Source organism: Electrophorus electricus, chromosome 1 (genome assembly GCF_041902795.1).
Source record: "Electrophorus electricus isolate QZ-2024a chromosome 1, ASM4190279v1, whole genome shotgun sequence".
NCBI lineage: Eukaryota > Metazoa > Chordata > Actinopteri > Gymnotiformes > Gymnotidae > Electrophorus > Electrophorus electricus.
In genome coordinates, this window is record NC_137497.1 from 45,405,552 (window position 1) to 45,427,566 (window position 22,015).

The 22,015-nt window shown below is 39.1% G+C and overlaps 2 protein-coding genes across 8 annotated transcripts; one reads left to right on the forward strand and one right to left on the reverse strand.

The window, feature by feature from the left end:
- The first annotated feature begins 369 nt into the window (after nt 1-369).
- On the forward strand, nt 370-15,033 carry LOC113585095 (xin actin-binding repeat-containing protein 1). Of its 6 annotated transcripts, XM_081722018.1 has the most exons (10): nt 370-448; nt 931-1,067; nt 2,291-2,351; nt 2,824-3,216; nt 3,309-3,354; nt 7,172-7,317; nt 7,893-7,934; nt 13,726-13,856; nt 14,376-14,544; nt 14,664-15,033. In XM_081722018.1, exons 2-9 carry the CDS (start codon nt 943-945, stop codon nt 14,530-14,532), a joined length of 1,101 nt encoding a protein of 366 aa, XP_081578144.1. In that variant the 5' UTR covers nt 370-448; nt 931-942; the 3' UTR covers nt 14,533-14,544; nt 14,664-15,033. The 6 variants fall into 6 exon arrangements, with proteins under 6 accessions (XP_081578144.1, XP_081578139.1, XP_035382309.2 ...); XM_081722013.1 differs by having other exon boundaries at nt 14,376-15,033; XM_035526416.2 differs by having other exon boundaries at nt 2,824-3,204; nt 14,376-15,033.
- A 136-nt stretch (nt 15,034-15,169) lies between these two features.
- slc22a13b (solute carrier family 22 member 13b) lies at nt 15,170-21,625 on the reverse strand. 2 transcript variants are annotated; one of them, XM_035526655.2, is made up of 11 exons: nt 21,533-21,625; nt 20,976-21,352; nt 20,090-20,193; nt 19,575-19,729; nt 18,926-19,094; nt 18,552-18,672; nt 18,348-18,442; nt 17,859-18,073; nt 17,508-17,616; nt 17,125-17,334; nt 15,170-15,628 (listed from the first exon to the last, which is right to left on the reverse strand). In XM_035526655.2, exons 2-11 carry the CDS (start codon nt 21,348-21,350, stop codon nt 15,565-15,567), a joined length of 1,617 nt encoding a protein of 538 aa, XP_035382548.1. In that variant the 5' UTR covers nt 21,351-21,352; nt 21,533-21,625; the 3' UTR covers nt 15,170-15,564. The 2 variants fall into 2 exon arrangements, with proteins under 2 accessions (XP_035382548.1, XP_035382549.1); XM_035526656.2 differs by having other exon boundaries at nt 19,602-19,729; nt 20,976-21,587.
- Nucleotides 21,626-22,015: the final 390 nt, after the last annotated feature.

The window sequence follows — 22,015 nt, forward strand, 5'->3', positions numbered from 1 at the left end:
CATGGAACTCCTGTTCCTATGTCTCCCAATTATTATTATTCCCAATTATTATATACAAGAAACATATAATGCTCAGAAGCTGGATGACGTAGCTCAGTATAAAAACTTTGCTCTCTGACCCAGTGCTGGCAGGTTACCCAGATATGTAAGTACAGGTATTTGGACTCACTGAGAAAATAAGTTAAATGTTTGAATTTAGGCTGACAGCTAAGGTTAGTGTGCTATGTTAGGTGCTATGGTAAAGTCTGAGAGCAGTCTCAGTTGCACAAGACCCAACTGTGAATGCACATGTTATGTAAGGTGATCACCAGGTGCATCACTAGTGGTGATTAACCAATGAGTTCCCAGTGTCAGCAGCAGTAAAGCAGCTGGACTTTGGTCACCTTGTGATGAGGATACACCTCTGTGCATCCCTCTGAACAGAGATAAAGGCACGGATCTGACAGAGGTAACTAACTCCACTTTTTCCATGTAATCTGGTTGAAAAGGTTTGTGAATTGCATAGTATTTACTTATTTTGCACAAATAAATGATAACAGTGATTCACAACTGTGATTTAGTTGCTGATTAATAGCATTTGACAAAGGCATTAACTCAAAACTTCATTACAAGACTGCTTTGTTTGATAAATATTATAATGTATTACATTTTCTGATGCATAAGTGTAATACTGGAAGTATTAAGTTTAATTCATAACACTCACACAGTATTGCAGAGGGAAATATTAATATCTCTTATGAATATAATACAAAATATGACTTTTGGATTTTCTCTGTTCATTGGTTTTGAACTTGTATAGTTCTTCACTACATCTAGGAAACAATGATGGAAAATTATGAAATTTTGACAAGGCCTTCTTATGCATAACAGCTCGACAGCAAACTTTAGATTATACAATCCAGGTTTTGTGTGTGTGTGTGTGACTGACAGCAAAAAGAGAAGATGGAGACAAAGAGCAAGCTGAGAAGGGCGCAGTCTCTTAGAAGTGTCACCACTGAGCATGCGTTGTCCTGGACAGAGGCGGGGCTAAGAGAGAGGAGGAAGTCTGTTTCACAGCTTGTGGCACAGTGAGAACTATTTACATTCATCTCTATTTACATTACATACTATTTACAGCTATATAATAAGATTACATACTACTTACATCTATATTACATTGTTACATAGCCAGTGGTAGCTCAGTGGTTAAGGTTTTTGACTTGTAATCAGGAGGTTGCTCCTTCAAGCCCCACTGTTACCACTGTTGGACCCCTGAGCAAGGCCTTTAACCCTCAAGTTGTACTATTCAGTCAGAATTATAAGTCACTTTGGATAAAAGCATCATGTAAATTATTCATTTACATCTCAGCCCCAGTTTTTATTTAAACCATCAAGTCTGTTTGTCAATTTTTGTGAATTTTGTGAGTAGCAATTTTGTTCACACCAAAGACTCCAGAAGTGTTCAAATGTTAAGAACGAGCCATGCAATCAGCTAATTAGGAAATTAATAGGTAACAATATTATCATACAGTACATTACCTTATATTATATTATATTATATTATATTATATTATATTATATTACCTCACCTTATGTTATATTATAATACATTACCATGCATTACCTTACCTTATATTCTATTACCATACATTACCTTACCTTATATTCTATTACCATACATTACTTTACCTTTTATTATATTACCATGCATTACCTTACCTTATATTATAATTATATTCCCATACATCACCTTACCTTTCTTTACCTTATGTTACATTATATTATATATTATAAATATTACATTACCTTACATTATATTTATCACCAACAAAAATAATATGTTAGTTATTGTAGTGTTAAAACAGAAATCTTATATTACCATATATTACCTTACCTTATATTATATTATATTACCATACAATACCTTATCATATATTATATTATATATTATCATATATTACCTTACCCTATATTATATTATCATACATTACATTGCCTTATATTAGATTATCATACTTTACCTTACTTTACCTTATATTATATTATTATATACCTTATTTTATATATTATTATATTACCTTATATTACATTACCGTGAATTACCTTACCTTATATTATATTACTATACATTATCTTTCCTGACCTTACCTTATATTACATTATATTATATATATTACATTACCTTACATTAGATTTATCACTAACCAAAATAATAATAAGTTAGTTATTGTGGTGATAAGACAGAAATCAAAGTGCTATAAATATGGACAGAGCTTATGTAACTCTATAAGGACTTCTACATCCCCTGCAGATACCAGAACTCGGCCACTGGAAATCCTAAAACAGATAATTCAGTGGAAAACAAGCAAAAGGTGAAATTACCTTTATTATACACTCGACCTTTATTAAAAATGCGACCGTTCATAGTGCAGAGTTCATAGTTCATAGTGTCTGCAGGTTTTTACCCAATCCCTGCAGAGCTCTGCCCATTTCCCTAATAACCACACCTCTTTAATAACCACACCCCTTTAATCCCCACACCCCTTTCATAAGCACACCTTAACTGGTATTAGCCAGGAAATGATCATTGGTAAAATCTCATGCAGTTATTTAGTTGTTTTATACTGATAGTAAGTGTAAATATTGATTATATGAAGTGAGCAGCATTTCTCATTAGATTAGATAGAATTAAAAACATTTATGCATTCAATTCTTATACTAAGGTTTCTGATTTCTGTAAAGAAATGCAACATTATAGGTGCATCACACTTAGGAAACAGGTACACTACAACAAACATAAATGTGCTAATACAGTTAACAGTTCTGTCTCATGTCCTCAACCAGCTGATGTTGCAACTAGCCACTGTCCCCATCTCTGAGACCGCAGTCAAAGCGGACAGCGGCACCAGGGAGGGGCTGAGGGTGGAGTGCTCCTTCACCTCCCCTCTAGCACGCAGTAGGTCTGTGGAGTTCCTTCCTTATCACAGAAATATAAGCACAAGCACTCTAAGGGAGCTCTTTGAGTCAAAGGTCGCCATGGAGACCAAGAGTGGCTACCAGACCAGAAGCCATGCCCACATGCCACGCCCAGTCAGCATGCATGCTACAGCCAATGATGAAGGCATGGAAGATACTGAGACCAGTAACAAAAGCACATTACAGCCGATGGTGCGGACAGAGGCAGTGGGCATTAATGTGAATCCAGTGACACCCAAAGTGGAGAAGGTGAGTCCAAAGGTAAATAAACTTTGGTGATTTTATTTTAATTTCACTTGAAGTTTCCGAGGTGTTATTACTGAAGTGTTCATTATTCACTCTTGTGAATAAAGGTGATGAGAACTCCCTGGTCAGAGAGAAAAAAGACCACTCATGTAGGTGAGAACATGAGACACACAGAGGTCTCTCTCCTTTTACCTTTTCTCATTCATGTCTCAGTCAAATATTGACTTCAAACTTTACTGAATAACAGTCTTTTGGCAGGACAAATATGCTCATAAAAAAATAACTTTCAGTTTGACTATATACACTGCTTGGCCAAAAATAAGTCACCACTTGGATTTACTTTTACATTTACATTTACATTTATGGCATTTAGCAGATGCTCTTATCTAGAGTGACTTTCAAAGTGCTTTGTCATTTCCTCATAGAATATATCCAAGTACAGTACAGTAGGTTAGAATCAAACATACCGATGATCTAGAATACTGTAGAATACCTGGATGAATGCTGATACCTAGAAGTACAAAATACATAAGGTCTATCTTAAACAATGATAAGTGCTATAAACAATAAGTGCTAGAGTTTGTTAAACAATATAAACAACATAAACAATACCCTACAATAAGTACTAATTTAGTCAGTCAATATGGGAGCAGTGTCAGTTGTCCTTTAAACATTCTGCAAATAGATGGGACTTCAGTCTGTGTTTGAAGACTGTAAGGGACTCTGCTGTCCGGACAGCAAGTGGGAGTTCATTCCACCATCTTGGAGCCAAGACAGAAAATAGTCTCCATGCTTGTCGTCCATGAGACTTGAAGCAAGGTATTTCAAGCCGAGCCGTACTTGAGGTTCGAAGTACTCGAAGTACGGATCGGGCTTCGACCACTGACCTCATGTATGAAGGGGCTGGTCTATTTTTGGCTTTTTAGGCAAGCATCAAGGTTTTAAATCTGATGCGTGCAGCTACAGGGAGCCAGTGAAGGGAGCACAGCAGTGGAGTAACGTGTGAACTTGGGAAGATTGAAGATCAGTCGTGTTGCTGCATTCAGGATAAGTTGTAGAGATTTGATGGCTCTTAGAGGAAGATCAGCAAGTAGCAAGTTGTAGTAGTCTAGCTTTGAGATCACAAGAGACTGCACAAGCACCTGGGTAGCTTCCTGTGAGAGAAAGGGTCAAATCCTTCGTATGTTACAAAGGAGGACTCTGCAAGACCAGGTTAGATTAGAAACATGAGTTGAACTAAGCAAATAAGCAAATAGGTAAGAGCCTCCCATTGGATAATTACTGCATGGGTGATTATGTTTCAGCTGGCAACAAGTTATTTAACCCTAACTGATGCAGTGAGTAGCTTCTCATTTGTTAAACAACCATGTCAAAAAGCACATCCTGTGGTCGTGGAAAAGATGTTAATCTTGTTCCAGAAGGGCCAAATTATTGGCATGCATCAAGCAGAGAAAACATCTAAGGAGATATTCCAAGATGACAATGCCAGGATTCATCGGGCTCAAATTGTGAAAGAGTGGTTCAGGGAGCATGAGACATCATTTTCACACATGGATTGGCCACCACAGAGTCCAGACCTGAAACCCATTGAGAATCTTTGGGATGTTCTGGAGAAGACTTTGTGTAGTGGTCCAAATCTCCCAGCACCAATGCAAGATCTTGGGGAAAAATTAATGGACACAAATAAATGTTGTGACAACGCAGAAGCTTGTGGAAATGATGCCACAGCGAATGCCTGCTATAATCAAAGCTAAAGGTGCTCCAACGAAATATTATAGGAGTGTGTGACCTTTTTTTTGGCCAGGCTGTATGTATGTATGTATGTATGTATGTATGTACATTTGTGTGTGTGTGTGTGTGTGTGTATATATATATATATATATATATATATATATATATATATATATATATATATATATATATATATATATATAAACAAACTAAACAAAGCCATCACATTACAGTTCTACTAAATACATCACATGACAACAGAGCAGGGTCAAACCTGACTCTCACAAAAATGTCAAACCTGAGTCTGTCTGAGCTCTAGGGTTAAGTGGGGGTTGAGTGTGGGTTGAATGGGGGTCTATGACACTGGGTGCATTGTTTCATCACTACACGCTCCAGAGGTAGTGATTGACTCAAACTGGTGGGATAGTAGCGGACCACAGACGTCCCAGAATAGCTGTGGAACTATTACTGGGAGGGGCAGATAAGAGCCTCAGCTGTCACCAGGGCATGGGCAGCCATGGTGGTATTCACGCACACGGCAAGGCCGTGGTGTCAGCGCGAGTAGCAGGCTGAGAGACACACAAAGAAAAGGGCACAGAGAGTACGTGGGTGAGTACGTATTCACTTCTTTAACAGAACGGTAACAAATCTTTGCTCTGTGCTTTGTGTGTGATGGCCAAGAATAGATTTCCTCAGACATTCGGGTTCAGAGTTTTTTGTCTTTTCACATTTTGAATGAACAGCATCTGATCATTTCAAAGGACTAACCGCTGTTTTTCAGTTATACCATCTTTTTGATTTGACGTTTCTTTATGAAGGAAGATGACAGACTTTATCTAAAGTTAGTACTTGTTCATAAACTGTGTGGGCAGCTTGTGTGAATTCAAATGTGCTGGCGTTGTTGCACTAGAACACAGTGTCACTGCCACTGACAGACACACAGGTCAAAGTGGGCTTAAGAGTCTCAGGATGAAATCACACATTAACACAATGAACAGTTCACTAGAATGAAGTTATAATTAGCTACTAATTTACTTCAATATGAAGAAAGACTTGTTGTTTCTATACAGTCCCTAGTTAATATACAGAGATCGCAGACATCAGCGCAAGGGCACTGGAAACACTATTAGCTTCCTCATTATTTGTAACATTTGCTTCTTTTTAACAGTATGGTGTCAGTGTAATAAGTTCATTTCAAATTCATTTTAAGATATAGCACTTACTGATCCAAACATTAGGCCTACTTAGAGACTAGCTTAGGTCATTTATATCAGGTTGTGATTTACAGATGTATTAATGGCTGTCTTCTATTTTTCTCATTGGTATCTGTGACGGAGTCAAATCTTAGCTCACAGCAGTTTCTCATGACACCCCAGACACCACATCACTGTCTTACTGTCACATCACCTGTTTGTGTTACCATAAGAGGAAATGGTTCAGAATTGTTATGCTATAGCGCATTGACGACTAAACGCCAGCCTGTTACCTTAATTTCAAAATAAAAGCCAGCATAGTTTAGCTTCATTTTAAAATAAAAGCCAGTCTATATTGGCTTCATTTCAAAATAAAGTGATGTCCCAGTTCATTCTATCAATTACTTATGAAAGGGCACAAGATAACTAATGAAAGGGACAAAATGACTAATTTAAGGATTAATTTTATTTAATAAATGATGATCTGTCACATCCTGCTGTGTAAAACAGATCATTTCTTGCATATTTAAACCACATCTCAAATTTGTGCTCTACAAATTCAAAGCACATCCATTCATAATTGATTAACAGGCTGATGTTATGAATGGCTTCATCTAGAAATGACTGTATGACATGGCTTCACCTCCAGTATGTGAACTGTGGTGTGGCTCCAAGCTGAGTTGACAATGTTGTTTGGTTTTAGTGTGGCTGTGAGCCTCAAACTCCACTCACTCCTCATTGCTGCTGGCTCTAGGGGTCAAGAGGTCAAAAAAGGGGTCGAGGGGTAAAAAAAAAAAGGAAAAAAAAAAGAAATAAATAATCTGCTTACCTAGTCAGATGGTTATCTATTTCCCACTGACCAAGATATATTGCCTTGTAATTCTCACACATCCCTTATTATTTAGAGCACCTCCCCTCCATGAAACAGAGCCACAGTGAAATCACAGATGTTATAGAGTTTAATGTCTTTTCTTGTTTTGTTTAAAACACAAGTTAATATTATAACCTAATTTGTTTCTGATTCTGATTTTTCTGTTGATCTGCAGATGATAAAAGGCAATCGGAGACAGACATCAGGGACAGTGCCTCTCTCTATGGATGGGAGAAGTCCCCTATTTCTGTGAAAGCCATATCTGCTCTATATCTGTCCAAAGTGGCACCTGTAGACCATTTGGGGAGCCTTTTAAAACCAGTCAGTACTTTTTTGCATTCAGCAACGTGGGGGGTCAGGGAACAGGAACCAGAGAACAGGTGTCAGAGACCGGAGAACAGGGAAAGGGTGGGTTTAAGACAGGCAAGGTGGGTTCAGTAGGGCTTAATAGGAAAAAGTTTCTGTATAAATGGCATTTTTAAACTTAATACCTAATGCCTGAGAATGTGAACACCTCCTAGGAGATGATGATATCTTTATAATCTTAATTTGTTTTCATTTACCCTTTATACTTGGTTGTGATTTGCTTTGTGGCTGTCATCTATTATTCTCATTGGTATCTGTGACGGAGTCAAATCTTAGCTCACAGCAGTTTCCCACGACACCCCAGACACCACATCACTGTCTTACTACAACAGCAGCTGTTTGTGTTACCATAAGAGGAAATGAATTACCAGTGAGATTTGGTTCACTGGTCAGTACAGGATAAATACAGGATACTGCATAAATATTAACATTTCAATACAATATCACTTTTTTTATAGGTTTGTTCTATATTTTGTCTCTTGTTATTATTATTAATAATAATAATAATAATAATAATATTCTTCCCATAGGAACAAAATCCTTACTCTACAACCAGACCAAAAGTTATTAAGGTAAGAGAAAAGATAATTAATATACAATTGGGTTTCAGTGAAAAATGTTCATGTATTCAAAATGAAGATTAATATTTCCAAGCATCTGTCCGGCATGGATCCTTTTATGTGAAGAAACTAACCAACCTCATATCAACCACCTAAAATCGATTTGTGTTTTGTCAACATGTCATCAATTTATTAAGATGTTGATTTGTGTGCTTTTTATAACTGTTGACTGTTGTCTCAATGTATGTACTTGAAAAATGTCATCAACTTACGTTAGCATGTGGAAATATTGTTGCGGTTCATTTTTGCATAATCTTGTTAAGACTGAATATGCAGTCATGATAAGTGTTGGAGCTTCAGTAAGGATTGCAATTCACAACTGAAAACAATGAAAATCTAAATTTATAGAGTTCTTCATGTTGTCAAACCTTTAACAAGAAGGTAAAGGGTTGCACCCCTGATTGTTAAATAGTGTAAATAGTGTTAGCACTAAGCGTTTAGATTTCGTGGTATACATATCAAAAGACCAGGCTGTGGACAGCTATACTAATGATTTCAACTGACAAAACTGACTACAGACCTGTTGAACAGTTAATATGGAATTCTGTTTTCAATGGCACATTTTTTCACATTCTACCAATATTCTTTAAGCTTTTCAGAAAATCTGCACTTGAGTTTGGAAAGAGAAAAACCCTCGGTGAGCTAATACACAGCCCAAACGTCTGTTCTATCTTAAGATGGCTGATGTAGCACAAAAAGACTCTGAGCAACATAACGGTTCAGACTTAAAAGATGATTCAGCTCAACCAAAAGCTGCCCCCATTCCACCATCATGTCCCCAGCATGACAGCGTGCCCCCCCCTCCAGCAGCCCCTGTGAGAGACACTTCCACACTATACCAACAACGACAGAAATCTGAGCTGAGACGCCTTCTGAAACACACCGACCCGGAGATGAAAGGTCTGGGCAACTTGGTGGAAGAAGAGTTTGCTGATATGAGCTGTGACACAGCCCCAGATATTGTATACCAGGGTGAGGTCCATTCAAGGTGCATGATATTTGAGAATGGAGTTTACAACACTGGAGGTGCACACCTCAAACAAGCCCATTTGATTGAGGGGAGTTTTCAAGATGGGAATTTACTTGAGAGACCCTTGACTTGCTCTCAGGAAGAAGGGCCAATGGCACATTCTCTTTCTGGTTCTGGGGAGACCAACAAGCAGCTGTCATCTTACTCACAACTTGACATGAACTCACAGAAAGAATGCAAAGCGCTTGCTCAAGAGGGAAATTTCAGGGTAAATGTTAAAGCCACTCGTAAAATGTTTGAAGGCCAGTTATATGACACTTTGAAAGACAACAAGGAAGATGCATTTCCAGAGAGAGCAGTTGAAATGGGTGGTGTCCAAAAACAAAAGCGAGACCTTGAGACTTACCAAAATGATACTGTCAAAAGAAACAGTCCTATTAACATTATAGACATTGCAGACATTACAGATCAAGATGCTAGCGAAGTGTATCTACGCATATCTAGAGCCAAAGAGATATTTGAAAAGGGATCACATGACAAGGAAAACAGTTCTTCTGCAAGTGAGAACACTAGTACAGAGAATGAAACTCTGAAGACAAATGTAAAGAACAGGGCCCAGATGTTTGAGTCCATGCACCCGGACAAGATCAATCTACAAAGTGAGGCAAAATCAGCTACAAGAGATGAGGGCATCAGCAAGTCCTTGGCTTCCCTTTATAACTTCAATGTCATCCATTCCCATGGAAACCTTATTGAAGCCACTGAGGCTGCACATATGAAGAAGGTGAACTACAAAATTATCCAGGAGAAGGGTCCTGAAATTGAACATGAAGAGACGGTTATGGGAAGTATTAAGAACATTTTGCTTCAGATTTTGGCAAGAGTAAATCTCAACTCTCTCATTGGCTTCCTAAAAGAGGATAATCAGGGAAATGTGGAGGTCAAGAATGTGGAGGTACCAAGTCACCAACTTCCATTCACAGTGCACCAAGACAAAGAATACAGAACTACAAACATGGTTCAGGTCATTGAAGACCTGCTTGGTCAAGATATATGTCCAGGAAAAGGAGTTTTAATACAAGAAAATGGCTTGGGATCAGTGGATATATTAGTTTATACTCTTTTTAGACAGGAAAGCTTTGATAGCATAGCAATAGATCAAGAGATAGAAGATAAGATGGAGTCAAAAGAAATGAAGTCTTTGCAAAGTAGAAATTATATAATGCCAAGTCCACCGCCATCCACCCAGGACAAGGCCTCAAGTTTATCCAGACTTGATGACAACAGGTCTAGTAATGTGAAACTGTTTCAGAGCTGCATTGAAAAGGGAAATCTGGATTACCTAAAGAGTCTGCAGAGACATTCATCAGATGAAGATCTAAGTGTCCCTGCTGTGGAAAGGGAGCAAAATGTGTTGATTGCACTTGGTAGTCACAAAATAATCAAAGCCAAGTTTACCACCAATCCAGGCAGTTCTGGGTCCCCTGTGCAGCATGAAAAAACTGTCCAACAGCCATTAGATGATTTACCAGCTAATCAAAGTGATAAACTATCAAGTCACACAAAGAATGAAAAATGTATTACTGAATGTGAAAATGTTAAATCTGATAAAATATTGCATGGTCAAGGTGCTAAATACATGTGCAATGAAAACCCAGATAACCCAGTTCAGGCAGAGCTGAAGAATATTGCAGATAATAAGAGCTCAAATCTTCAAGCAGCTATTGTGAGTCTTCAGCAGGCCACAAAGGAGGCAATAGCTCTTCAACAAAGCATTCAGGAGAAGCAAAAAGACATCTCTCCAAGTAAGTTAACACAGGAAGATACTGCTGTTGCTACAGAGAACCAAGAGATCTCAGCTGACGAGAAAAAAGGTTATAGTGAGGCGGCAGAGTGCTCAGAGACCTCTGAACCTGAACAGCAACAAAAAGACAGAGAAGAAGCCATTAAAGGTAGTGTACAATCAGCTCTTGATTCCCTGGCAAAATCTAGCTTCAACATCAATAAAGGGGACTTTAAAGCTGCAATGATTTATAGGAACTCAGGGAAACCTTCTGCTGGGAAGAAAAAGGAAATATATATGGAGATGGATGTGAAACAGTCTGGTTTTATGGTTGCACCCTCAAAAGAGAGCCAAGCATGCATGTTCACCCCCCTGCCTGGACAGGTGATTGTAGAGGCTAAACAGGGGAGAGCTGAGGCATGCCAAGGCCATCTCACAAAGAACCCAACAGCATGCTCCCCTACGGCTCAACAAACACACCCACAGATGGCTTTTCACAACAGTAAAAAGCCCCTTGGACTGAAGCCAGCCATTTCACCTAAGCCAGACCATTTAAAGACAAACACAAGATCCACTACAGTGACCATTCCTGGGTGTGCAGCAAACATCAGAGCCCTAAATACAACCCAAGCCAAACTGAACTCTGCACCCACTCCTAAACAGTGTCACCAACAATGCACGTATTTGAAGCCAGCACAAGAAGATGACTCAGTTAAAGCGTCACAAGATAAAACTGATGTTGACCGATCAGAAACTGACTGTGTATTATTTAATGAAGGGGAGAAAGACAAACAACTGAGCCAGGGCCCTATCACTATGGGCAATCCTGAGGGAACTGAAGAGGATACAAGGGACACATTTGGGGAAGGTGAAGGGATTGTTCCATATAATAGACAAAACCTCCATGAATCTCCTATAGGATTTCAAGCTTCTCTGCAGAACTTTGGGATAAAGACAGGTCAGGCCACAGCACCCGTCAAACCAAAAAGGATCAAAATGGCCACAAGCAGTGCTGTGCAGAGTCCCAGTCTTTTGCAGATTAACACAAATGACACCAAACCACATGACAGTGAACATGGGGGCCAATCAGAGATCAATGTGAAAATGAGAGAAAAGAAATTGAGGGGAGAGAGTGAAGCAGAGCGCAGACAGAGGCTGTCAGTGCACATGGATGACATCATGAGAGGAAACGTAAGTGCAGCCATGGAAATCTTTGACAAGCTGAGAAAGCAAGAGGAGCTGCAAAACATTCTCTCCAAAGTAGAAGAGATGGAAGGAAAGACAAGCCAAGAGCACGTATGTGACCTTAGGAAGATATTTCAGAGTGTGCCAGACTGGGCTGCGTCACATGAGCACATCAAGTCCAATAATGTAGTGGAGAAAAAGAAAGTTGGAAGATATGTCACTGTCTGTGATTCAGAGATGCTGTCATCCATGGAGGTGGCATTCGGAGACCTTGAAAAGGCAAGTGCTGCAATAATTAATTTAAAAGAACAAACACTGTCTAGACTTATGGACATTGAAGAAACCGTTAAGAAAGCACTTTACTCAGTCTCCACACTGAAATCTGATTCAGACATTGCAGGGCTCTCTGGCCTGTTCAAAGAGTCCATGATGGCTGGGCATAGATTGCCAATCTCAGGAAATATACGAAAAATTAGCATTGGATCAAGCAGGTCTTCCAAAGCCCAGAATGTGAATAATCTAGAAGTTCTCAGGAAAACTGCTGCTGAAGAACCAGTAATTCTTGAAGAGAGATCAAAGCCCCAATGCAGTATACCAACACCCAAGCCAACAGCAGGGTCTCCTTCCTCACCCTCCTTCATTTGCATCCAATCAGCTGCCAGGAAGAACAATGAATCACAAGGGCTGCAAAAACCTCCAAGTAGTGTTCAGAATTCAAACGCAAAGGCTGAGACCTTTCAGTCTATGACCTGTTACAACATGCCTACTGATCTCAAACTTTGCAGTGATACAAAGGGAACCTCTTGCAGCTCTGCCAATAACAGGAGGCAGATCAGCACACTGGAGGTACAAACCATCCCTGAGGAAGAGACGGTCATTGGCACCAAAACCATCAGAGAGAAGTATGAGGAGACGGATGGTTTTGGCAACAAGTTTTACTCCTCCAAGACCTCCACTGTTGTGACCACTCAGCCTGAAACAAAAACATGTTTCAGAAGAGAAGTGATAAGCAGTCCTGCCATGTCAGAAATGAACACGTATCCAAGGATCAACACCCCCACTTTTAAAAGGGATCAAACATCTTTGTAAAAAAAATAGAGGGAGAAGATGAGTTTTATCCTCATAATTTGGCTTTGTTTTATTGTGCCTACTTGGTTTCCAGTTTATTAGAACTAATTATAATTATGGTTATGTTACAGTTTTAGTGGAAAAATCAATGTTGTTGTGTGAATACAAAATGTTAGGCATATATTACTACAAATGGAAATGTATTCCTGAAAGTAAGTGTTATTTGTCAGGTTAGATTTTTACTTGTACTTCTGCTGTAAGGGTTTTAACAAAAACAATTAAAATGTTTATTTATTCATTTTTTAAGTATATTTATTCATATTTATTCACCTGTGAAGGAATCCAACACAAGAAATATGAAAAATAAAAAGTAGTTAAGTTTAGTATGGCCTGTCTTCATTTGACGGATCCTACAAACAGTCACTAATTATAGTTAGTCACACTAAGCACCCTTAATTAAGCATTAAGTTATACAGCATAATATTACCACCATGAGCAATTAACGTTTGGAAATATCTGATTAAATATGAATTTAAAATTTGTCTCTTGTTTATTTTTTGTTTCTTTACAATGTTGTTTCAAGTTCGGGGTTTTCCTTGCTAATTTATGATGAGATATAATACAAAAAGTTTGAAACGAACTTCAAAAGTTTCACATGCTGGTGGCTCAAGTGCCATCTGACCCACAGTGTCTCTGCAGTGTTGTAATGCTCTGACTGTAGTTCACTCTAACTGTAGTTCCAGCCAGCTGCCCAGGACATGTGCTGTGTGTGTCTCAGACCCGTTTACTACATGGAGAAAATGGTAGCTGGTAAACTCATTTTCCACAAAAACTGTTTCTGCTGTAAGCACTGCAAAAAGAAACTCAGGTAAGCCTCTTCAAGTTGAAAAAGGTATTCAGCCAAAACTCCTACAACCTTTATGGAAACTGCAAGGCTTGTGGGAAGGAATCTGTATTTAAACTGTTAATGACACTGCTGACACCCGTAGATGAAGGGTACTGCTGTTAAGGGTTAATCATTCAACACCATCAGAAATCTGATTCAAATGGGTCTTAATAATAAATTCATGTAAATTAATACATTATTATGATTATTATGATGATTAATCATTAATATATAATCGAAATTACAGTGTAGTATAGTACCAAAGTACAATGCCACAATTACCTTAATCTTAATAAATTGCCTTAACAAATTATGCTTTTTCAATCAAGAGCCAATTATATAATTGTGCTTTCAAAACTGTACTGCAAAACAATTTTTTTCTACACTAAGTGCTTAACAAATACACCAATTAAATGAATCAAATAAAAAATAAATACAAATGATCAAAAACGTACTGTTAAACAGACTTGTTACTAAACCATTTGTGGTCCTTGATTCTAGTGTTCGTGACTACGCACCACTCTATGGAGAATTCTACTGTGTTCTCCACTACAAGCAGCTGTTTAGAAAGAAGGGCAATTATGACGAGGCCTTTGGCCACCAGCAGCACAAGAACCGCTGGCTGGTGCAGAACCAAAATGCCAGTGATAGCAAATAAATCCAGTAGGTGGTAAGTGACCAGGATGAGTATGGGAACTTGGGTTGTTTTTTTTCCCTTTCTTTCAGATTTTTTCAACAGGCTTGTGTGTGTGTGTAACACATTTTTACACACTATTCTTAACTATTTAGATTAGGTTTCAGCTTTATAGATTGAGGAATGGGACAACTCTAGAAGGACAACTCTAGAAGGACATGATTGTTAATGGATGACCTCAGAGCCCAGTTCTGGACCTACCTCTAAAATCATGTGGTGCCTGATCCCAATAAAGCATTTGATAAATTATATAAAATTAATTAATCACAATAATTTAGAATAACATTGTATTTTTAAATATTTTTAAAACAACAATTAAAATAAGGGTTGAGAATATTGAGGTATTTATTGTAGTAAATTTTTTTTTTTTAAATAGGTAGATCAAGAAATAACCTATAGAAGAAAACAGAATGCACTGTAATAAAAGAGACAGCTATTTAAATATGGGGTTCACTAGTAATTATACTAACAAATATGCTCGATATCAATAATTAAGGCTAGATTCTAGTTTGTGACATTGCAGGTTAGAAAATATCAAACCACTATTTTCTATAACCGATATCCAATCAAAGATGAAACAAAAAAAGACTGTTTGATGAAATTCAATGAATTAATGTTTGTTTATTTGTACTTTGCATTTATTTTTCTTTTTGGTATAAATCCATTGTACTCAAGTGAGCACATGTACAGTTTTGAACCCTCAAAACTTCGAAAATATGTCAAAGGACAAAGTATAAAATTAAACATTATTGCAAAAAACAGCAAAAGCATATATGAACTGCTGCTGCGTACTTGTTATGGGGACAGTAACACCAATACTGGTGCCTTCTGGGTAAAAGAAATCACATTTTACATATGGGGCACATTTGTTGAAGCTGCAATCTGATTGACTGATTATGATTACAGTTGCTGAATATTTTTTAGATATACATTTAGTAGTAGATAGTTTTCAGTAACGACACGTGTATGTTAGAAATAATTTAACAAAGAAACCTCTCATAATTTGGTTCTCTTAACTGTTTCGTCAGATGCTCCATTTGCAACACTTCCTTCCTTGTACCTACAAAAAATAAATACAAATGAAAGTGATTTAATTTTTTTAATATATATATATATATATATATAAAAACACACACACACACACACACACACACACACACACACACACACACACACACACACACACACACACACACACACACACACACACACAATGCCTGGCCAAAAAAAAAAAAGGTCACCACCTGGATTTAACTAAGCAAATAGGGAAGAGCCTCCCATTGGATAATTACTGCATGGGTGATTATGTTTCAGCTGGCAGCAAGTTATTTAACCCTAACTGATGCAGTGAGTAGCTTCTCATTTGTTAAACAACCATGTCGAAAGACACATCCTGTGCTCGAGGAAAAGATGTTAATCTGTTTCAGAAGGGTCAAATTATGCATCAAGCAAAGAAAAAAATCTAAGAAGATTGCTGAAATTACTAAAATCTGAAATTACTAAAATGTGTCCAACACATTCAATCTTGAATTATCGTGATTGGCGATCACTTAAACATGTGGTGAAATCAAATCATAGAAAAACAACAGTAGAACTCAGGGATATGTTTAATAGTGAAAGTAAGAGCATTTCCACATGGACAATGCAAAGAGAATTCAAGGGATTGGGACTAAACAGCTGTGTAGGCTTAAGAAAAACAATTGTCAGTGAGGCTAACCAGTAAAAACAGCTTCAATTTGCTAGGGAGCATAAAGATTGGACTCTAGAGTAATGGAAGAAGGTCATGTGGTCTGATGAGTCCAGATTTACCCTGTTCCAGAGTGATGGGCACATCAGGGTAAGAAGAGAGTTGGCTGAAGTGATGTACCCATCATGCCTAGTGCCTACCGTACAAGCCTGGGGGGGCAGTGCTATGATCTGGGGTTTCTGTAGTTGGTCAGGTCTAGGTTCAGCAACATTATGTACCCAAAGAATGAGGTCAGCTGACTACCTGAATATACTGAATGACCAGGTTATTCCATCAATGGATTTTTTCTTCCCTGATGGCATATTCCAAGATAACGATGCCAGGATTCATCGGGCTTAAATTGTGAAAGAGTGGTTCAGGGAGCATGAGACATAATTTTCACACATGGATTGGCCACTACAGAGTCCAGCGCTGAACCCCATTGAGAATCTTTGGGATGTGCTGGAGAAGACTTTGCGCAGTGGTCCAAATCTCCCATCATCAATACAAGATCTTGGGGAAAAAATCAATGCAACTCTGGACACAAATAAATGTAACATTGCAGAAGCTTGTGGAAACGATGCCACAGCAAATGCGTCCCATAATCAAAGCTAAAGGCGGTCCAATGAAATATTAGAGTGTGAGACCTTTTTTTGGCCAGGCAGTGTATATTCAAAATTGTAAAGTACAGAGTTTCCAGAGATACAGCATGTTTTGGACAGAGGTCCATCAGCTGTGCAAGCAAAGTGCTTATTTTATATGTACACACACAAACACAAACACAAACACACACACAGACACTGTATATAAGGCTTGTCATGTTAACTCACATGTCCTGGGATTTGAAAGCATCAGTGTGATCCAGTAGCTCTGTGTTCAGGGTCTCTGGGAGCATGAAACAAAGTGCTCCACCCACAAATGGAAGGCAGCCATAAATCGCCATGGGGATGGCATGGTGATAGACAGCCAGCAGGCCAATGAGAGGGGCCAGAATCCCAGCCACACGGGCACACATGGAGTTTAGCCCAATCCCATTCTGTCTGCAACAGTTAACAGGTTAACCAGACAAAGTTAACATGTTGACCAGACAGTTAACAGGTTAATCAGCACAAAGAGAAATTGCTGCAAAAAATAATTTGTTTGTGTGAAACGAAATGTTACTGATTTTATTGATCTTTTAAGACAGAAATTTAATGCCTCATTACAGACGTACCTCACCACAGTGGGATAGAGTTCTGCAGTGTAAACATACACTATAGAAAATGATGCAGCAAGTGAGAATTTTCCTATCACTGCAATGACTGTGACCACCACAGGGAACTCTGTGAGAAGAGAAGAGAAGAGGCATAATCACTGTAGTCACCATTTTGTGGCCTTTGATTAATTTAATTCCTTAGTTAAGATATTTATTGTCCAGTTTTCTTTCAGTGTTTCAGGACATCCATCAGTCAGCAAGGACAGAGCTAACACATGCTTCCTCTACAAGTGTTGTAACAGCAGGGAGCTTCTTTCATCCTTTTCTTTCTTTCTTTGCACATGGTACTAACTCACATTACTTGTGTACCTGTTGGGATGGCGAGGATCACCAGGCAGGCCGTCCCCCCGAGCAGTAGCACTACGCACTGGCATATTTTCCGGCCAAAATACTCGATGAGTGGGAAACATCCGAGGCGGGCAGGAATCTCAGCGATGCCGAAAATCAGCTGAGTCACGTAGATGTCCAGGCCAAAGTTCCCCACGTTCAAACTGACTCCATAGTAGACCAGGCTGGTCACAAACCTGATAAAGGTCAAACCAGTTACTCACAAGCGCAAAGATGAAAACAGCTTTGGCAGTGTATTTCACTCTGACACATTTAGAGACAGCACATGCCTAAACAAAATTCAAAAATATCTACAGAATTGTGCTGTAATCAAACCACAAAATCTTCTTTCTATAAGGATTTTGAAATTGTACAAAGAACACATTCCAAAAATGCATGTCCAGTGTTTTGTGTCCTTATACAGTTGGACACTTTTTATGAAATGAGGGCCAGGGTTGGCAGCGAGCTCACCAGATATAGCTCAAGATGAGAGCCCTCTTCCTCAAATCTTTCACTCTGAACAGGTCCAGCATGTTGCCGGTTCTGGTTGTGTTCTCCGCCTCCAGCTGGTGGACCATTCGTTCAAATCATGTTTCAGTTAAAGACCACATAATGAAGTTATGGTGAGAAATTGCACTTAACTAAAAAAAACAAACAAACATAACACCTTGACACCTTGTCAAGAAGATATTCTGGGATTTTCCTTCTGTTGACTCGGGCTGCATTCAGGATCGTCTTCTTGGCCTCCTCCTGCCGCCCCTGTGTGAGAAGCCATCGAGCCGACTCCGGAAGGATCCTGAAACACAAAACACACTTCCTTCAGTTCCCTTCCCTACTCTTCTCCCTACCTACTCCATGGAAACTGGTCACCTTTTTAAAACTGTGAACGGGTGCCTGGTTTGAACCAAACCGCTCTAAACCCCACGCACATCAACCCAATACTGAATATCTTTCACTTTTCTGTTCCTTCACTTTTCTGAAGCCAGGAGTCGATATTCAACTGAGTGGGTTTGATGGAGATAGATGCTGCGAGTTGAGTGAAACGTCACCAGTAGTAGACACAGAGGAGCAGCGTGGGAGCCGATAGAACCAGCTGCAGGACCCTCCAGTTGCGGATACCATAGGCCACCCCCGACAGCAGCATCAGGCCCAGAGCATAGCAGCAGTGCGACAGGATGGTGAAAAGGGCCCGTCTGGATGTGCCACACCATTCTGTGCCTGCAACAGCATGGACCAGCAGATTAGCCATGCGTGTCAACAGCATGGTCCAGATTAGCCATGTTTCGTCAACAGTATGGACCAGATTAGCCATGTGCATCAACAGCCATGTACCAGCAGATTAGCCATGTGTGTCAATGGACAGAACTGTGCTACAAAATCACTGCAAAGTCATGATAAAAAGGTAACAACTTTCTAAATAAACAAAGTACAATTAGATGGTTTTAGGGTAATGTGTATAATCTGGATATAATGTGTATAATCCTTTTAAAATGCACTACTGAAACTGCATTCATCCAGGTGTTATGGGGTTTCTAGCTTCACCGAAGCTAAAATCCAGGTATGATAAAGGGGCCAATTACAATAACTATTCAGTTAACTCCCAGTAATGACCAAAACCAGGATTAGCTTTAGATTTAAGGTGCAGATTCAAGTACTATGGGCATTAAAACAAATGGCACTAATGTATCAGTGCCTTACCTAAGACGTAAGTATTTATGGAGATACCGGAAATACTTGTTCCAACCACAAAGCGCAGCGCCACGTAGACGTAGAAATTGGGGGAGAAGGCTGCGCCCACACCAAACAGGAACTGCAGAGTCAGCGAGAACAGTGTGACCAAACGCCGACCGTACCTGCAGAGGGAGAACGCACGTTACACCACACTACCCCCTGTCTGCCACAGCTTGCTTTGACAAGGCTTAATTAATAGGTCTTACCAATAGTGTGACTTAAGGTTTGTAAAGTTACATGAAACAAAAACTGCTGTTTCAACTTTTACAGCATTTATCTGATGCTTTTTTCCAAAGCAGCTTACAATTATGAATGAATACAATTTGAGCAATTGAGGGTTAAGGGCTTTAATGCATAATCCTTAATTTCAACTATGGCAGCATCTCTCAGGAACAAGGTTCTCAGGGAATTGTTTGGGAGTTGTTTACTTTAAAAAGTTACTCGTCCATCAATGAGGGTTTTTGATTAGGGAACGCATGTACTTGTCTGCCATTGACCCAAAGACGAGTGCTCCGACGAGAAGACCCGTCATGTAGATGGACTGGGAGGCTTCACTGAGGCGCTTACTGTCGCACACCAGGTTAAACTAAAAGAAAAGGAGAATGAAATACAGTGGGGAAAGAAAATGTCATAGCAAAAGTCTTTGTTTCATAATTGTATGATATACATTTAGCTGAGCCAATCTTAACTCAGTAACCCACTCCTCAGGATCTACCCGAGTCCACATTTTTTATCCCAGTGTGCATCACAACTAAACCAAGCCAATAATTAATGTTGCAGTTGTTATTCGTTTGGTATATGAATGAAGGTGGAATATAGTAAAAATTCTGTGTCAGGACATAGTCCCATAAACATGGCATTCAGCCAAAGACCTCTGGATATACTGATCTTGCATCCATACTCATCAGATATTTCAATTTATATGTGAATTTTATAGATGTACAATTAGATCAGGTAACTAGTGCTGACTGGATATTATTTGGGTAGTTCACAACATCTCAACCACTCAACATCTAACCCTAACCCTAAACTGGCCATTGATGCAGGCTTGGCCAGTGGCTACACATTGCACAGCTGGACTACAATCTCTAACTGTTCACTGACAGTTTTGCAAATATAAATTTCTAATAAACTGTGTAATGAGTGTACATTGATTTCTTCTTGATATTAGCAGTCCTTAAAAAAAAAAACACTAAACAACTGGTACACCTGTACTGAGACCTATGGCGAGTTCCCCTTAGGAACACCCAAGAGATTAATTACATTAGTGTTTAAAAAGGAGTAACATCCTTTGTTTGACTGGGGCTTGTATGTTTAACCCCAACATTATGTCTCAAACAATAGTTCCTTATAAATCCACCATCTTACCTCAGTGATCAGAGTGCTACTGTCTGGAGGTGCATGGTAGGTCCAGCCATCCATGCATTCTTCTGTTCCATTTATTCCATATGCTTTAATGGTTTCAAGGTCAAGTTCAACAGGTGTGAACATTTTACACGTCTCATACCCACCTGCAGGATCCACAGGGATCGTCAAATTAAGCTGCTCCTCTAAAGTCAAGTTAGGCCCTTGTTTGAGGATCCAATCAGTGTTGCAGTTGTGTGGAAAATTAAGTCCAGTGAAGACCTGACTGAACATGTGGAATGCTGTGAAGACATTAGGAATGCACACGGCCAGAAGCAGGCGTTTCTGGAACGTCTCAAACTCCCCTACAGCTGATAAAATCTGCCCAAATTCGATCATCTCTGGGAAGTGAAGGAAGGAGCAAGTGAGTCCTCTGAACGTAGTGTTGGGAACACCCAAGTGGAGATAAATTAATCTTTAAGCTTTCACACATCCTAGTTCCAACCTAATCTGACAGCTGTGCACTAACACACGTTATCTAGTGCATCGCATCTGAGTAGGCAAAGGAGAGAAAACAATACCTGAGGGTTAAACACCAACTTAAGATTTCCATGTTAAAAAAAATGTCCTGTCTGAGTTAGCAAGGAGGGTTGTTGTCTGCGTGTACAGGTCAGCATATTTCACAAGCACCAGGGACTTTGGAGTGCACGTGTACAAACAAGTTTGAGACTAGGCAAATAGGATGCAGCTATCACTGTCTGTTTTGTTCTGTAGGGATTTTATTTATTTATTTTATTATTGTTGTGGCAAGCACGGTTTGCCATCAGTGCAAGCTGCAACGTAATCTGTAATAACTTACATACCCATAATATAACCAATATAATTAAACTAGGGCTACACACATAACCAATATAACAAAACTAGGGTTGGGGTTTAAGGTGAGATGCAGTGCAGCTCAGGGACAGAATAAATACACATTCCAACTGTACTTAACGTGATCAAAGTCACAAAACAATAATAAACACCTAGACATTGAGGTTTCGATTGCACTCTAAATTACCAGA

Excerpts from the sequence above, each read along its gene's own strand:
- LOC113585095 (XM_081722007.1), top strand. The coding sequence starts at position 8,660 with ATGGCTGATGTAGCACAAAAAGACTCTGAGCAACATAACGGTTCAGAC.
- slc22a13b (XM_035526655.2), bottom strand. The coding sequence starts at position 21,350 with ATGATCGAATTTGGGCAGATTTTATCAGCTGTAGGGGAGTTTGAGACG. Across the intron at positions 19,730-20,089 it reads TTTGGGTCAATGGCAGACAA|GTACGGTCGGCGTTTGGTCA; the intron begins GTACATGCGTTC and ends CTCCCTCTGCAG. Across the intron at positions 18,074-18,347 it reads CTCATCTTGAGCTATATCTG|GTTTGTGACCAGCCTGGTCT; the intron begins GTGAGCTCGCTG and ends GACCTTTATCAG.